The 17,857-nt window shown below is 40.2% G+C and overlaps 1 protein-coding gene across 12 annotated transcripts in view; it reads left to right on the forward strand.

The window, feature by feature from the left end:
* Positions 1-17,857, forward strand: part of KIAA1217 (KIAA1217 ortholog) — a 365,096-nt gene that overhangs the window by 185,282 nt on the left and 161,957 nt on the right. For all 12 annotated transcript variants that reach the window (XR_005827437.1, XR_005827436.1, XM_040590825.1 and 9 more), the window contains one exon: positions 2,502-2,788. Coding sequence is in view for 10 of the 12 variants with exons in the window: in XM_040590825.1 (XP_040446759.1) it covers positions 2,502-2,788 (287 nt within the window). In the remaining 2 variants the exon portion in view is untranslated. The remainder of the gene's footprint in view (positions 1-2,501; positions 2,789-17,857) is intronic.

A 17,857-nucleotide genomic window follows, 5' to 3' on the forward strand; every position in this document is an offset into this window, starting at 1 on the left:
TAGAATGAGAAAATAATGTTATTTTTGATTCCTTCTCAAGGTTTCACCCAATAACAATTAGTGGTAAAACACTTTACTTGATATGCCTCTTTATGTTCCAAATAATGAGCTTTTTTCTTAAACTATTGAAATGACCGAAGTGCAGAGTAGGGAGAGGTTTTGCATGAGAATATTTAGGACCCAAAATACACATTCATGAGCTCTTCGTTGTGTTTGCCAGTGTAGGTTTACCTGCCTTCTTGAGGAAGTGCCTGCCACCAATTCAGTGATTGAAAATGCTGCTGTGACCATACTTTAAGGGTTTATACCAAATTGCTGCACTCAGTCACCCACGCTCATGCTGACTGCCTCGATCTCCAAGGAAATCCCTTATTTATGTCTGCCGCCTTTGTTCCAGCAGCCTCAGGAATATAACCTCCGGGCTCTCAGTGCAACAAATTAAAGATGGTAAATTCCAGCCAGCCCTATTCCACCTCTTTTTTTCCTCCCATGTAAAATCCATTGAAATGACCGTGAAGCTTTCAGAAACCATTTTGACTGAGTGTATCTGGAGTAGCCACACTTAAATTATTGCCAGCAAAACTCCTTTTTGCCACTTTTCTCAAACCAGCTGAGTGCACCCGGTGGTTGGTGCTCTGAATTTTCAGTCATCAGTGAGGCTGGATGTTTTTTAATTGGGTTGTGTTTGGAAAAGTTGAGTGTGTGTGTGTACATGTGAGGCTGCTGCTCTGAAGGTTTAACCATGACTGTGCTTCTAAGAAGGTCTTGGAAGGTGCTGTGGAGATCAGAGATGGCGTTTTGAATCTGTCTGAGAATCTGCATAAAACTTCCCTGTGAACCAAACCTGTTTCCAAAGCCCTGCCTGGATCTGTGCTTATCAAAGCATGGTGCCACCTGCAGCCTGGGCTCCTGGGGCTGGTTCTGCTTTTGGGACGGGGTTCCATGAATGCAAATGGGAGGGGGTTGTTGGTAAATTGGAGTCCTTTAAGCATTACAGGGAGCTTACAGAAACATGCAAAGCCTTTGAGGCCCTTTCAGGGCTCTGTCCTGTGAAACCCGAGGGAATTGGTTCTCCCTGTGAATTGGTGGGACATCACACTGGCAGCGTCTCCACCGACGGGGGATTTACTTTATTACCAGGGCTTGATGTTACGTGGGACTTGGCAGGCACTGGTCAGTGCACACCAGAAAGCTGAAAAATCCTCAGCACAAAATCCTGAGGCAAGTGGCAGGCAGGGTGTCAAACTGAGGGATTGAACCATAAAAAGAAGCGAGTAGGTGCCTGTTTCCAAACAGCAGTGCCGTATAAATGGCAGCTCACGGGGGAGACGGTCGCTGGTGGGATAAAGGGCTCCGAGGTGAAAAGTGTCTGCTGGAGAGGAGTAGAGATGTATTAAAAATAGAGGAAGGAGTTTCCAGCTCCTGGGGAGGTGCTGTAAAGGGTTAATGCTCACAGGGGCGGGTGGGGCTGCCCAAAGATGAGGAAGGCCGAATCAGGCTGGAGAGGCCTTTTCAGTGCTTCTGGGTTTTGGTGTTTTTTTTTTTTTTTTTTTTTTTTTCCCCTTTGCTGACAAGAGAGGGAGGGATTTTTCAAAGGTATTAGGTAACAAGGCTCCAGACCACACTTTTTCATGCACCAGAGGGTTCGTATTACACAGTTACCTGAAGATAAGCCAGCACTTACATACCCTCCGTGTCTGCCTATCTTTTTACAAATGTTATCGTGGTCTTTGGCCTTAAAGTAGATTTTAAAGTTGTAAAATTTATCTGACTGGGTTTTTTTTTTCTTTTTATATCATGCAAAACTTGGTTTTATTCTGTTTCTTAAGAAACGGTTTATTGAAAAAGTGATGTAGTATTTTCCAGCCCGCTGTCCTGAGACATATAAAATCCAAGGGAGATCCATGAAATTTAAAACCAGACCACAGTCAGAAATCAGGAAAAAAAGCCTCCAAAACCCTCTTACTGTTTCATAGGTGTTTCAGAGCATGTTGAAAACACACTGGAAAAAGATTAAGGATTACAAATCTGCTTTGTCCAAGGAATTTTATCAGTTGCTATCCTTAAGGATACTAGTTACCTAGATACTAGGGCTATTAAGTGTACTGGAGCCTATTGAAGAAACCCATTTCTTCTGTGTAAAGTGTCCTGTAGATTTTAAAGGTCAGGGAGTAAGGGCCCTGTCAGATCTTCTTTTCAAGTTGCGTAGTGGTAAAGATGAAATAAAAGGGACATCTGCTTCAATGATACTCACTTTTCTGTGAGGCAATGCTGAAGTTGTGTGTTAAAAGTATGTAAGTACTGTGCATAGCTTATATAAGTGATTATTTCCAGGCCACTTCTTACAACGTGTATATGACTAATGATGCAGAACATGCCATTGAACACTACCATACTTTTAAGAGAATCTAGCTTTTATTTAGATTATTTTCTTATTAATGTGAATGTTGGGATTAAGTTCTTATAATACACTGGGATTTGTTGTTTTTTTTTTTTTTCAGACCAGGCAAAAACCAGTTTGCATGTAACATCACTAGATGATGCAGAATGTCTCCGATCTAAAGAGCTCCTTTCGACCCCGAACAGTCACACTTCCTCTAATTCAAAGTCCACCCGCAACATCCCTCGAAGACATACAGTAGGTGGGCCTCGCAGTTCCAAAGAAATATTGGGAATGCAAACCTCGGAAATGGATAGGAAGAGAGAGGCTTTTCTTGAGCATCTGAAACAGAAATATCCCCACCATGCTACAGCAATAATGGGACACCAGGAGAGACTGAGAGATCAGGTATGAAAGTAAAATTCATATCTTGCTTTTTGTTAAACGGACCTTATAACTCCTACAAAACTGGGTGTTACCTCATTACAAAAGGTGAGAATGTAACAAAGCATGAAACAGATTTTTTTTTTGATGCAGCCTAAGATTTAGTTACTCCCTTGAAATTCAAAGAAACAATAATAAAAATGAAACTATTCAATATTACCTTAGAATTGTTTGTTGAAACTGACATTTTTTAGAGCTTTTCATTTTCTTAGAGTATTCACAGAGAAGGGGGTGAAGGTGAGACTCTTGATCTTAGTATATGGGTCTCTATCTACTTTTCACAGCTGAAGGGAAAATACGGAACAGCTGTTAATTTCTGTTACACTTTCCATATTAGCGCCACTGCCCAGAAGAAAAGAAAATATCTGTGGAGTGTTTCTGTGTGCCTAAGATGGCTTTGTTACCCTTCAATTTGCTTTCTTTTATATTTTTGAGTCTTTTAATACAAACAGAATGGATTTACCCACAGGTATCTGCCTCTTCCAAGCTGTTTTGACATCCACATTGGTCTTGTCAGCAGTGTACCTTAAGGTGGTTTGCTTTTCACCTGCCTCCAATTGCTTTTCAGCAGCAAAAAGTATGTGTAGGGTCAGAGGAGATGTGACATGCTGATGTATTTCTAAGAGCAGGTGGAGGCTGCTGACACTTCAACCTTCTCAATTCAAGGAATGCCATGCAAGGATCCTTTCACAGCCTAACTCTGGGCTCTGGTTTTGGGTGCAGTATTGGAGTTTAATATGTTCAGCTTTACAGACAATCTACCTTCTATTCCATAATTCATTTTTTTCAATCAACCAGCAGAATTTAGAGTTCAGGCTCAAAAATCTTATGCCCGTTACTCTCAATTTAACAAATGATTGACAGCAAACCTTTTATAAAAGGTTTTTTTCTCAATGTTTTATAGGTATTTCAGCACTAACAGTAAATTAATTGTAAGTAAGGAATAAAACAAGTTGGAAAAATATTGTGCTCTGTTATGGCAGTTCTTACTGAACTCCCAGCCTTTTTTGAAGCCTTCTGAACCTTTGGAGATCAGACCATTGTTACAGGTTGGAAAGACACTAATTTGGTAATTTCCCCCCTACAACTTTTGACAAGATCTCTAAAGATCCCAGGTGCTATCAGTCACCTCAGCACACAAATGCTAGAATCCATGCGTATCCAGCTAAAATAGCTGCAAGACTTCAGCTCTAATGAAGATGATCTATTCCTTATTTTGAAACAGCTTTACTCCTTTCCTTTGAAAGTCTTGATTTTTATTTTTTTTTTCCTCACTTATCTCTTCCATGAACTTTAGTGACTGTGTGGAATGTGCTGGGTGGTGGATAAAGATAGCATACAAATTAAATAAAGGGGGTGGCAGGGGGGTGAAATCCAAAGATTAGATCTTTTGGAGTCATGTAAATATTTAGTTCCAGTGTTGCAGACACTGCAAACCCAGTTTGAACAGCCTACAGCATTACACCCTACACATTTTGTAATTTGAGCCTTTTCTGAAGGCAATAAATTACAGAAGGAATGCAGTAACTGTTCCTGCTGTTTGTTTAAAATGTGTCATCCTTGCTAATTTATTGAGGGTAGAATTCATGCAAATGTCTCCTGCTTCTATTTTTTGATGATTAGACATATGTATTGTATGTAATGAGTTTTTAAATAATTTTAAACCAAAATAACTTTAAAATTACTGTGAGAGTATCAAACTATCTTTCTTGGGATTCGGAAAGACTGAAGCCTCAATTCATTCAGCATAACTTAAAAAAAAAAAGATAAACTGAACAGAAGCCACATTAATAACATGCAGAAATGAGTTATACTAGTTGTAAGAAATTTGCTTAGCTGAAATGTAATGTGTCAACAGTGTGGCTCATCAGGTGCAGTAAGATTATTATGGTCATGGCATTATAGTTCAGAGGGGTTTTTCTTACCAGTTGTGTCTATGTGTGCACACACATGTATCTGTATTTTTTGTGTGTGTATATATGTATCTCTGTGTGTAGCTACACATAGGTATCTATCTATATATATACACACAGCTCTGTGTGTGTGTATATATATGTGTATGTATAATGCATGCTTACTTAGCTGCTCCATGAATAAGACCATAATGCAGTTTTGCTTTGGAGGGTGCATATGTTTAGCATACATACTTCCTTTTTCCCCCCTTCTATATGTATGTGTGTAGCAGTGGTATAGAAGACAAACTGCATCCGTGTGTAACATGTATGTGATATATATATATATCTCACATACAAAATCTGTAAGATGTACGGGAAGACATGAATGAAAATGTCATGATTTATTTTCCAGGTTCCTTTCCTCCCTTCTTACTTCTCCAGCTGCTCCCAGATCTGGAAAATGGCAACATTATACATGGTGGAAATTTCCCCACTGTGGGAGATTTATCAAGGATAGTAGCTGATGCAACACCATTTTCTAATCTCTGTGTCAAATGGTGCAGCTGGAACATAAAACATCCCAATATTTACAGTCAGGAGGTAGTCCCTTGGATATCATATAATTTGTCTTCCAGGTTGCTCTAAACCCTGTCAGGTCCATAACCAACAAAAATGGGCCATAAAATCAAGATTGGTAATTGTCTCTCTTTTTGTGGACTTTCTTCTCTTGTCGGTTTTAAGCAGCAGTTTCTGAGTTTGGCAAACTGACCCCTGGTTTGCAGAAAGTAAACATCAGGAAAAAAAATATTTGATGTTGTCAGATCATACTGTATGGCCTCCACCAGCAAGGTCAGCTCTGAGCGTTGTCCGTATCTTGTATCTTCCACTATGTATTAATGGTTTCCTCCAGGCTTCGTTTATTCAGATAAATCCCTCCCTTGGACTGCCTCCTGAGGACCCTTTCTACTCTTGATAACCTGCCACAAATCAGAAGTACAATCATGGCCAGGTAAAATGCTGGTGGGGATTACTGATGGTTAACAAACATGGTGACCTGAAACCTCCCAGCTGTGCACACAGATCATCCCTCCTTCACCCCACACGTTTTTTGCCTTGTTTGTGTTGTGGTATCTTATTTTGGAAAGGAAAGCTCGCAAAGACAAGAGCTGTCTTTATTTGCACGAGGGCCTCGGGATAGTGATGCAAGGCAAATAACCTGCAGCTAAACTGGTCTTCGTGCTAAACTGGGGGGTGAGTTTACAGCAGCTGGGGTGGTGCAGGCGTGCCATGCCTTGTGCACCCCAGAAGAACCACAGGGGAATGCAGCATCCCACAGCCACAGCTCTTGGCAGCGAGCCCCCACACTGCAGGTTTTCCCCCTGCCCTGCAGCCAGGCACCAGAGCTCCTGGAAAGCCGAGGAACAAAATTTTCTTTTATCGGTAATGCGACTTTCTGCAGGAGCTTTGGATACCTTGCTTCTGCCAAGGCTCTCTTGTCTGTGTTAATGAAAGCAAGGCGCTAATGTAATCTCTAGGAAAGTTAGAAAGAAAAAAGAGAAAAGAAGGAGGAAAACAATCTTGATCTTTTGAAGTTTGAGATGGTGTGAATCATCTGCTGCTGAGCTCTGGCAGGACGTGATCAGTGGCTTAGGTGGGGTTGACTCTGGTCAGCAGAGGAGGAAAGAGAACTAACAACTGTAAAAGCTGGGCAAGTGGCCGAAAGGGTGAAAAAGAGTTAGCATTTAAGAGGTTAAAATGCTAACCTGGCTATGGAAGGGGAGGGGGTAATCCCTGCAGTGAACCTGTTTTACAAGTCACTTCGCTAAAAAAAACCTTTCTGAGGGGCAGAGAGCAAAAATGTGTGTACAAGTTTTTCAGATATGGAGCTGATGAGCATGTCTTAAGAAAATGAGCTGGAAGGTGTTTGCCATAGCTTTCTTTTGTTGTTGTTTGACTAGGAAATACACCGGGAGATGTGGAAGGGTCAGGAACAGCTCTGGTGTTTTAGCCAGTGATCTGTGAAGACCACATTTATTGGGAAGTGAAATTAGATTTCCATCAATTTAAAAAAAACCCACATGCTTCTGGTGCCTCTGCAAGTCTGAGTGCCTAGAAAATGGTGGTTGAGGGTTTTTTTATTATGTTCAGTTAGGTCTGAACATGACAGGTAACTCTGGCATCTGAGAAGGTGTGGTTAAGGTTACCATGGAGATCCATGATGTCATGCTTGATAGAGCATGTCAAGACAGCTAATCTAACATGTAGATGTTCAAAAAGTCCCATAGGCCAGAACTAAGCTTTATGCAAATAACAAAGTTACGCTGCAAAAGGGCGAAAGAAAATACGGCTGAGATATGGCGTGCGTTTTACCTGGCAGCTTGAAAGGATTATATCAGGCTTCATCATAAACTGAAACTTTTGGAACTAAAGGAAGAGGATTTCAGACCATCTCTGGCCTCACCTGTGGAATCTCACATTTCGGTAAATAAGCCTCTTTCTCTTTCTGCCCTTGCTGTAAAAAAATGCCTTTGAAATCATGGAGTTTGCTTCACCACGTCGCTCCTCCTGGCAGCAGGGCTAAGTCAATAAAGCAAGTTTTCTGGCATGGCATGTTCTTTTTTCTCTTTCAAAAATGAGTTCTTTATTGAATGAACTGAGAATTCAGAATTATTTGAAAGGCATTGTAATGTATTATGTTGATTATATGAATCATGCTGCAAAAATGTCCTAGGTAGTGTTTTGGAGGAGAAACTAAGAATGGAGACACTGTATTTATTTGTAGATTATTGCCAGATGTCTCTCCTTTAACTGTTAAAATAGAACCCTAAAATTACAACAGCATTTATTCCAGGATTTGATATCTGCAGAAATACCGAAGCTTGCCCTTTTATTTTAATGGATCATAGCGTCAATTGGTTAAACTGACTTTGAGTATGTGCTTAAATATCATAAGGTAACACTGGGGCATTTCTTAATAGATTTTTTTCTTGGGTAAAAGTACATTAGTAAAGGGTAAACACATTTGGAGGTAAAAGTCCAGCAGTAGAAAGGCTGTTGGGACTTTTGGGTCTTAGGTATAAACAAAAAGGGACATTTTCAGTCCCTCTGGAGAGAGAGTAAAATCCCTGGATTCTTAGCTGGAACCACTTTTATACTTATATCAGTCACAACAGATCAAGTAAACATCAGTACTCGGCGCTGTCACTGCTGTGATATGGTAAGGAAAAGCAGGGTTAGGACTACAAAGTTTAGTTGGTTCAAATCACTCAGTATGAAAAGGGTTAGATTGAGGTGGGAAAGGCTGGGTGTTTGCAGTAGTTAATGTCTGAGCTTAAAAATGTGAAAAGAGAAAAATCTTAGGTTCTGCCTAAAGACGCCTGAGAAATGTAAGCTTGAGAGAAACTTCAGTTCAACGTAAATCCTCAGTAGGATTTAGGGAATAAGGAGGCCGCAGAGTATGGTAAGCACATTATCTAATTCCAGGTGAAAAAACAGGGTATAAAGGTTTTGTGATGTTCTGCGTTGCTTGATCAAGCAACACTAAATAAACTTTTTTTTGGAACATGTATTGATTATTAAAGTGAATGGATTGAAAAGAGTACAAAGTGAAGAAATCACTAGGTTTTTTTGGTCACAGCTCCTTTGCTTTACTCCTAGTTATATCTTGAAACTAAGCCAGTAATGGGAATATTTTAGAATTAATTTCAGGTTAACCTTTCTCCCAAAGTCTGAGTGATAATTATTTAGTACTAGGATATGTACAAATGACAGTGTGTCAAATTAACTAGCATATTTTGCATTCATTACACTACTGCTGGTTGACGCCATGGAGTTGGTTAGGGAGAAGTTGATTTAGTATTAATATTGTGTGAATATTGTTCTGGTGTGTACCCATTAAAAAAGAGAGTTTAAAAATTACATTTAATTTTAAAATGTACACAGTGTATGTGAAGAATGTGATTTTACTCTGGATATATGTTGCTGCAGACTTTTCTAGTTGAGAAAATCCATTTTGTTGAATTACTACTTGGTTCACATCCTGTTCTATATAGTGTGTTATCAAAAAATGCCTATTTTTATCTGAGAGGTCGGTGTCATACAGCTAGAACTTGCTGTTTTGTCAGCATAGGCTGTAGGTATTTGTTCAGGGAAAAAAAAAGTTTCAGAAGTTGTTTCAGGAGATTTCTGTGTGTTCTTGCCTCTTCTCTGCCCATGGATACTACCTCCCTGCCCAAATGAGACAGCAGTTCCCCCTCCTCCCTGGATAATCTTTAAGCCCAACAGAACACATTACGCATTGGGGAAGGGAGGATTGTCCCCAGCATGCACATGTGTCCCCTGTCTCACCATTGGGTACAACAATTCATTGCTTTCCAGTGCTGCTGTATGTTAAAGGCCACTGCTCTTATTTTACGTTGTTAAAAGCACCTAAGAAAAGCTACAAAAATGAACATATGAAACGTGATTGCAAGCTTAAAGCTCTGCTGATTCCAAGGCCTTAAGCTTTTGTTTATGGAAGGACATGAGGTGGCAAGTCCATTTGTTTTGAGTTGAAACATGCTTTTTAGCCCCCAGATAATGCTGTGATTGCAAGATATTTATAAATAGCTCAATAGATAAATGAACAAAGAGCTAGTTCATTAGCAAAGTAAAGTGGATTTACTTTGTATTCACTGTAAGTGAAAATATTGAGGAAGAAGAGTAATATTCCTAGTAGAATGTCTCAGTGGAAAGTCTTTCAATTTTACTCTTCAGTTTAAAAAAGTAAGGCAACATATTAAGGCATATATTAACTACTAGCCCTAAGGTATCTGTGGGAGTAAGTGGAGTTTAACCAGAGCGGTAATACTTGCTTTGATAAACGTAAGGTTTTAATTTATATCTATCAGTTAAAAGCAATAATAAAAAAAAAGCTGTTCTTTTCAAAAAGCAAACAAAACAAAGCTGCAAAAAGGCTAATAAAGTAGTTCCTTTTCTTTTTCCTTCCCTCACCCCATGCAAATCACACACCAGCGCAGTTACTTTGCCCCAGCAGGATTAGTAGCTTCTCTTCTGTGGCAACGCCTCTGCATTTTAAGTAGCATGTATTGTTTGTAACTCAGAAGTCCCAGGTAGTTGTTACATGCTTACCTTTGTTCATGTGATTTTTTAATGTATATTTTTCTAATCTATTTTATGATGAAAACTATTTTTAGAATCCTTTGTATTCAGCTGACTGAATCAATGCCACAGTAATCTTGTTGAGTCCAGGACTCTGGTGTCCCTTAAAGCACAGTTTGGGTAGCTGCATTCAAGAGAGTTGCCCATGGAAACCTCTCCCAGATATTGTAGACACCTGAGATTCCTTAGGTTTCAGAAACTTAAGCTTTTCTGGTCAGAAATATATCCTGAGGCATTTGTACATGTGTTTTTGCACATACTCAGTTTAGTCCTGGTGCTTTCTGGGTTGTCTCTGTAGATGATGGCCAGAAACTGCACCAAAGCAGTCTGCAGGACTTCATGTGGTGGATGGGTTCAGTGCAATACTCCTTCAGCAGTGGTGGTGAGGAGAGCCTGCGTTCTGTGCATTGGCCTGGAAGCATCCACTCCTGTGGCAGAGGCACCTCCTGCCTCTTCTGAACCTGTGCTAGGTGCCTGCCTTCCTCTGGGGATGCTTGGAGGCGTTTGGGGTAGGCAAACCCTACATTCTCCCTTTTGAAGTCAAGCCACTGGGCAATGACCTGTGACAGGGTTTGGTCCCATAGCCTTGTGATTAGCTCCTCAGAGCAGCTGCTGAATGAGCCTCATCACAGGACTGTGAAATTGAGCTCCTGTCTTCGTGCTCGCCCTGGCCATGAGGACCTTGTGTTCCTTTCTTATTGGCAGCAAAGTTTCAGGAGTCAGTGACAGAGCTCTGGCCCCATGTTGCTTTAGGCTGGTTATTAGGGTGCTCTGCCCAGAGATGGAGACATGGCTGTAGAACTTCCTTCAGACTTAGGCAACCAGAAAGTCAGATCTTCTTTTCCTATCCTGCAGAAGTAGATTGGTGTATGAAGGGTGCTTTGCCACTGCTTCCTCTTCCAACTCTACTTTTAAACCAAAGCACCTCAGGTTGCCGTGCTTCATGCCCAGCTCAGGGGTGAACAGCATGGGAGATATCCTCAGAGTACTGAGGCTTGTCAGTGACCCCAAAGTTCATTTCAAGCCCCTTACTCACTCACGAGAGCCCAAGAAGTTTGTGACAGAAGTGAAAATGAAGATGTGGTCTACGGCCACCTTTGGCTGTGCTGGTTTTGAGCAGGCATTGTCCGTAGTTCTGGAGGTGTGTTCCTGAAGGTGTGAGGATCACTCCTTCAGTAGATGAGGAGCGTCACAGGCAGTGTTGGGTGAGGGCAGCAGATTGTGCTGGTGGTAGAGCTGATGTTACAGTGTAGCTTCAATGGTCATTGGTCAGGGTGTCCTTCTGTAGCCTGTGATTAGCCTCAGTATTTATGAATATTTGCTGTGTCTCAAGATCATTTCCTTGAAAATGGTTGTGAATGTACTTGGGTTGTTCTCTTTTCAGCTGAATAGTCCCGTTAGCTTCCCACTGGGAATGTTCTTGTGCTCTTTGCACATTGTCGCTTGGGAGGAGAGCATGTCAGTCATGAGAAAAATAAATTTACCTCTGGACCATTGCTGCTGCATTACAGCACTATTCAGTTGTTTTTCAAACAAAGCAGACTGCACCGAAGTCACCTGATTAACTGTCTTGGTTTAACCATAAACCCTGGGATTTAAATCTCTTTTCTGAGCTCATGTAAAGAGAACAGGAGTAAGACAAGCAAATCTCTTATCAACATATTTTCCAATTTCCTTTCTCTTCAAATGAGTTGAGTCCACTAGGAGGAACAGTGCTGTTGCTAAAATTGCAGTCAACACCTGTCACTTTGACAGCAGCCACCGAGAAGTGTGTTTTTAACGTTCACCCAATCATGGTAATTGTGCCACTTCAGTAAATCCAGAATCTGGTGGTATTAAGTTTTGCATCTTGGCACATCAAGCCAACACAGGTACTTCTGGTTGGTGGAGATTGTTTTGAAGGGTCTTTTTTTTTTTTGGTTTTGTGGGGTTTTTTTTCATTAATTTGTACCTTTTGTATTACTGCATTTTATGTGGTCTCTTGTGCTGTGGATTATAGTGATGCCATTCATTCACTGGGAAATTGCTGTCTTAGTAAACACTGAGTGTTGTCATTTGTTTAAGTTCAGGAAAGGTTTTCACTGGCTGATAATACTCTGCCATAGGTGCGCCTAACAAAAAAAAAAAATAAAAATATTGAAATCAGTTGTTAAGAAAAGGAGTAGAGAAGCTATTCCCTTAGGTTAAGTCTGAAATCCAGAACAACCAATAATAAATATGTTTTTCACCATGGCTTCTGCTGTGGGTTCTTAAGGAGGTTCTAACAACCTCTCAGAAGGTGGATGTTGGATTATTGGCCATGTACATCATGTACATTCTGATCTTTACTAGTTACAGGTTACTTTGTCCCACATCTTGAGATTTATTTTATCTTCCAAAATTATGTTCTTGCTAGTTGTAAGACTGGATCTTCTTGATAGCTGCATGAATGTCCAGTTCTGTTTTGGTTTGCTAAATTCTTGACTATGTTAATGTCTCATGACTGTAAATTCCAGAGTTCAGCTATGTTTTAAGAATATTTCAGCCTCTAAGGGGTTTACATTTCTTACATATACTTTTAATAGACTGTCTCCATGCTCTTACATTGATTTCATTCTAAATAGAAAAACTAATTGTAATTCAGTTTCAGCCAACACTAAGTGTTTTTTCAGTCTGGAGGGAGATGTCTGTTCCAAGGAGGGAGGAAGGCAGCAAGAGGAAGAAGTAAACAGTGAAAACCCAAAGAATTAATTTTTTCTTTATTTATTTGAAAGAAGTTGAGTCTCATTTTAAGTTTTACACGATATATTCACTTCCAAATACACTTACTGCCAGATGAATAAGCAGAGACCTTTCCAGTTTGCACCTATTTTGTGGGTATGTGGGTGTCTAAAGTCTGGAAACAGGGCTGCTCTCAATGTCTATGTATGAGCTTTGGGCTTTCTTCCACTGTGCTTTGAAAGTGTAACTTTAGCTGCATTTATTCATTTGTAGCTCTATTTTTAGTAACAAAATACTATACATCAGACTGTTGTAATTAGTAAGAAATTACTCACAGAAGGAACAAATATTTGACTGATTAGAATCAGTAAGAAGAAATGTCACTTATTTCCCATTGGCTGAATAAATAAATAGTTGTACAACACTGGTTCATTTAAGAGTAAATATTATTTGGAAGGAAGAGTTATTAGTTAGCATAATGTAAAAAATTAATGAATATAGCATAAATACAACATAAACAGTTCCATTAAAAATGTGTACCTGAAAAGCAAGGACATTCATAAAATTTCCTACAGATCCTAAATCCCTGTTTTATTTCCTGGGTTTTTTTTCCGAGAAATGATAATTTCCCTAAATTCTTGATCTAACTTATATTTTTCCCTAGAAGTCTTTAAAAAAGAAACCATTCCAAAACTTCCCAAATGTGTTCCAATTTCACTCTTTCATTATGCGTATCATGGATTCTTTATTTTTTAAAAAAGCTATTTTAAATTAAAGTTGCTTAATAGCTTTGCATTAAAAAACCAACATTGTGTCCATATCTACTACTCAGGGATGTGGGACAACCTCGGTATTCCTCTGTTCTTATATTGGAATCACCATGGTAAGGCAGGTACCATTTGCCAGTAACTGCTGGAAGTATTTCGGGGCTTTTTACTGAGAATCACTATTGTTACAATTGTTTTTTAGCTGCTAATCTAAGATGCCATCTTTTTGGCTAATACTAAGTCCAGCACTTGGGGTACAGGCAGGATGGTGCCTTCTGCCAGCCCCTGGCATGCTCCTGTGTGGGCAAGTGAGGCCGAGAAGGGTCTCTGTGCTGTGCAGCCAGGGACTGTCTCTGTTTTACCACAGGCAGTTAGCATGGTGTCTGTCCCAATTTCAGTGAAAACACGTGATAGCAACAGCCTCAAAAGCTTTATGTAAATCCATGGAGAACGTCTCCCTTCTGAGCATCGCGAAAGGGTTGGGTGGGATGGAGCGAAGAGGTGCAGGTCACAGGATGGTTTTCTTGGTCCTCATGGAGCTGGTATTGATGTCGGTAACAACGTTGCTGCTGACCGGAGTACAGTTGGCTCAAGCCCCTAGCAGGTTGTCTGACCAACGTGCTCTTCCTCTGATATCAGATGCGAGTATTTAATTTCTGGCTCATGTGTACTTCCCTTCTATTTTATTTTTACCAAGTGTTTTCCGCACCGGACGTTGTAGCAGGTGCCTTCCCGCATGGGTAGGCCCTGCGGGCACCTGCTGCTGCTGCTCCCCGGCACGCTGGGCTCTCGCAGCTCCCTTGCCCCCGGCAGCTGACGGGCACTGCTGTGAAGGCAGGGCTCCTGGCCACAGTTTCCTAATCCGGTCCTCAACAACTGCGTTAATCCCATACTGAGCCTGGGACCCTACTGCAAGCAGGAGTCAGGTTTCTTCCCAAGGCTGATGAATAGCTTTCAGTAACGCAGGACCATTGTGGAGGTCACGTATGATACTTGGTTGTTGCTGTAGCTTAATTCCACAAGAGGTTTCGCCGTAGCATTAACTATTTATATTGCTTTGATTGCAATTTTTACATCTGTCTTTTTACTGTGCATGTTTTGCCCTCTTTCTTAATTGCTAAATCGTGACCTCCTTGGTCACGGGTATTAATCCTGTCACAAAAGGGTAGTTCTAGCCCATGTGCAAATGTGTATTTGTTCAATCCCCACCCGTATGCAAGCATGCAACCATGAGAAACCAGTATTTTTTTTATATATGAGTCATTCATACACCCGGACGTGTAATGAAATCTCACATCAGATGAAGCTCTGCTGTATGTGCACACCTATAGAAAATCTGCACCGGGAGGAAGAGGGACGTGTGCTGCTCCTGGGTCTGTCGCTCCATGTTGATAGCAGTCTGCTACCGAGGGGATGGATTTTGGGAAGGAGGTTACCTCTCATGCCCCTGTGGCACAACCAAGAAGAAAAAGGAGCCTCTCGGCTCTTTGCTGCTCCTCTGGTGCCTCTTCTGCAAGCCAGGTACAGCTGTGATAAAGAGCCAGGGCTTTCTTCTGTGGTGCTTGTGTAAGAGTTAGTAGAAGCTTCTGGATGGTTCTTTTTTTCCAAAAGACAGCTCCCTGTAAGGAGGAATGGCCTTAAGTGTTCATTATTATTATCCTATTGTTTATACTATATAGACTATATATTGTCAACTATACGTTGCTGGTTTGAGTTTGCAAGGTGCAAAAAACCTTTAGGTCACTTGAGTAGTTAACAGACATTTTTGAGAGGGAGGCTGACAGTCTACAGAAGAAAGGCTTCCCTTGAACCACGTTAAAATACAACTTGATTTCATCTCATGGTTTCAAAATTTGTCGTATACTGTCCAAAACCCAAGATGCTTTCTTCTCTAATTATAAAGAGTGTTTATATGTAAGGTTTAATCTACTTACTGGAAGTTTTCCAGGGCTCTGGAGTAACTGCTACTTTGTGGGCCTCTTATGAATTGAAGGGTTGGAAAACAGTAGGCTTCTACTCCGAAGATACTTAGATAGTGAAGATGAGTGAGCTACTTTTTTTCCATGCCTTCTCTTGCTTCTGCTGTAATATTTTGGGTTTGAGACATCTTTTTTTTTTTTTTTTTTCCCCTCCCTCATGCTGTGACAGCAGGTATTGCTTTGTTTTAAAGAAACTGTGAACTCACAAGTTCAGTCTTGTTTCTGCGTGACTTAAACATCAGAGATGTTATTTTGCCAAGAATTGTTCCACTTATAATACACTAGACAGATTTCTTTGTGGCTGTTTGAACAAAGCCAGCTTGAAATTTAGGGAAACTTTTAATAGTTTATAAAGGAGAACTGAGGAAATAAGAAAAGTTCACAAGTACTCAAACAGGCACTTGTGAGATGCTTCTTATGTTGGGTGGTTGTTGTGTTTTTTTTAAATGTGCTTTTGTGAATTTCTCACAATACCTATAAGCGATGTATATTACTAGAGAGTGAATGGGTTGGGCTTTTTGTGATATATCACAGCTATGTGATTTTAGTTGTAGAAACTGGAGCAAATAATTCTGAACTGATACCAGAAAAATTTTCTGTTTAAGGCCATCACTCTCTGTGAAGATTGTTTTTCCTGAGGAGGTATATATAACCTTTTAGATTAGATTTACTTGCTGTGTAGCATTTTAAACACAGCAGACTAAAACTAATGCAGGGTTAAACCTAGAGATGTATTGAGTCGCTTGGCAAAACAAGGGCAGCTTAGATAACCATTCAGTAGCTTATTGTGGTATGATAAACATGGAATTCTAGGTATTTTCTACAATAAAAGAACTTATGTGTTCTTTTGATCTGTGCTTTCTGCTGCTGCTTGTCAGACTTCCCTGGATACTGCCAAAATGTGTCTGCTTTTGTCATTGTCTGTCTTTTTTTTATTACATTTTTTTAATTTTTATTTTAGGGTCACACTATTAGATTTTGAGGGCAGAACAGCTTTTCTAACTTCCCCTGAAAAAAGCAGTCAGACAAAAGTTATCAAGCCTTTCAAGTGCGGTTTGTCTAGCCGCTGCTGCTTTGTTTTTGGCTTGTCTTCCCTGTGGTTTGAAAACTTTCTTGAATGTCTGGGTTCTGTGATCTTTCAGAGGTCTTTTAAAATGCAGTCATCATTTCACAATGTTCACTCTGCCTTCAAGTAGTTCCAGTGGAGATGAGGGCGATGATCTGGTTTTACTTACCTCAGTATATGGCAAGGACCTATGTTTGGAAACATAAGCTTACATACTGTTTTACTGCTCATTTAACTAAAACAGCCAGCCTGATTTCATATTGATATTTCTGCCGGCCCACAAAATCACCTGCATTTCTTCACCCAAGTTCAGCAAAGTAACTGAGTCTGGTGGTGTCCTGTTGCAATAGGCAGATTTAATTTATTTTATCTGAAATCTGAGAGGGAGGGAAAGTGGAGTAAGAGTTATGTGGGGAAGAAAAGCCTTGATTAGCAGTGGAAAATATTTCACCTTGAGTCAGTTCTAGGTGTGTTGGGTATTGCACTTAAGAGCAGAACCACTGAAATCCTTTTGAAAACTAATGACTGGCACAGACTGCAGAGTTAACAGTATATTGTGATATTGTGCTCAACAAAAACACATAGTTTGTCTTTTACATGACTAGACTGCCTTGGTTCACAAATAAAGAGATACTATCCAATTTTCTTGTTAATAAGACAGGTAAGCAGTCATAACCATAGCTCTGCTATTTGATCATTTAAAGTTCAGGCACCAAGAAGCATTGCAAAGAACAAATCTGCCCAGCCCCACAGCCCAGTGATACCTCTTATCTCTTCTGTCACTTTGCTGTCTTCTAAGAGGAGGATCAACCAGTTGTTTCTTATCTAAGCCCCTGCTTCAGACATAGAGGCATGATGCTCACATAAACCCCATGGAAGTGAAACTGGTTGTCAGCATTGAAATAAAGGCACTGTTTTTCCCCACTGCCTTTCCTAAAAGCTCTATATAAATACATGACAAGGTAGATGGTGTGTAATAACCCAAGTTTTTCCTAGTGGAAGGTCTCAATAAGTAGGAATATATAAACATGAAACTGCCTTCACCATCCCAGGTGGGTGTTTGGGTTAACTGCTATTCATTGTAGATGATTTCAAAAGCATCTGGTTAAATTGTTAATACAAGTGTTGTTTTTCAGCTGTATTGTTTGACTGATAGTATGATTGCAATTTGCTTCTGTGAGTCCAAAGTGCACTGATCAAAAGAAAAGTGATGCTGAGATCTGGAGATATTGTGGGAGTTGTACTTCTTTTCCTCATCCTAATCCAAAAAGACACGATGGAAACAAGTCAATAATTTGTCATATTGAAAAAATTCTTAAATAAATACTGTACTATGAGCTCTGTTTGACTTGAAGGAGAATAGTTACTATACCTTCACTTAAAAGAGAGGGAGATATTCCTTCTTATCAGTACAGCTATTTCTTTCCTGCCAGATTGTGCTGGTCAGAAAGGATAAGGGGTAAGAT

This window comes from Falco naumanni, chromosome 4 (genome assembly GCF_017639655.2).
Source record: "Falco naumanni isolate bFalNau1 chromosome 4, bFalNau1.pat, whole genome shotgun sequence".
Lineage (NCBI taxonomy): Eukaryota > Metazoa > Chordata > Aves > Falconiformes > Falconidae > Falco > Falco naumanni.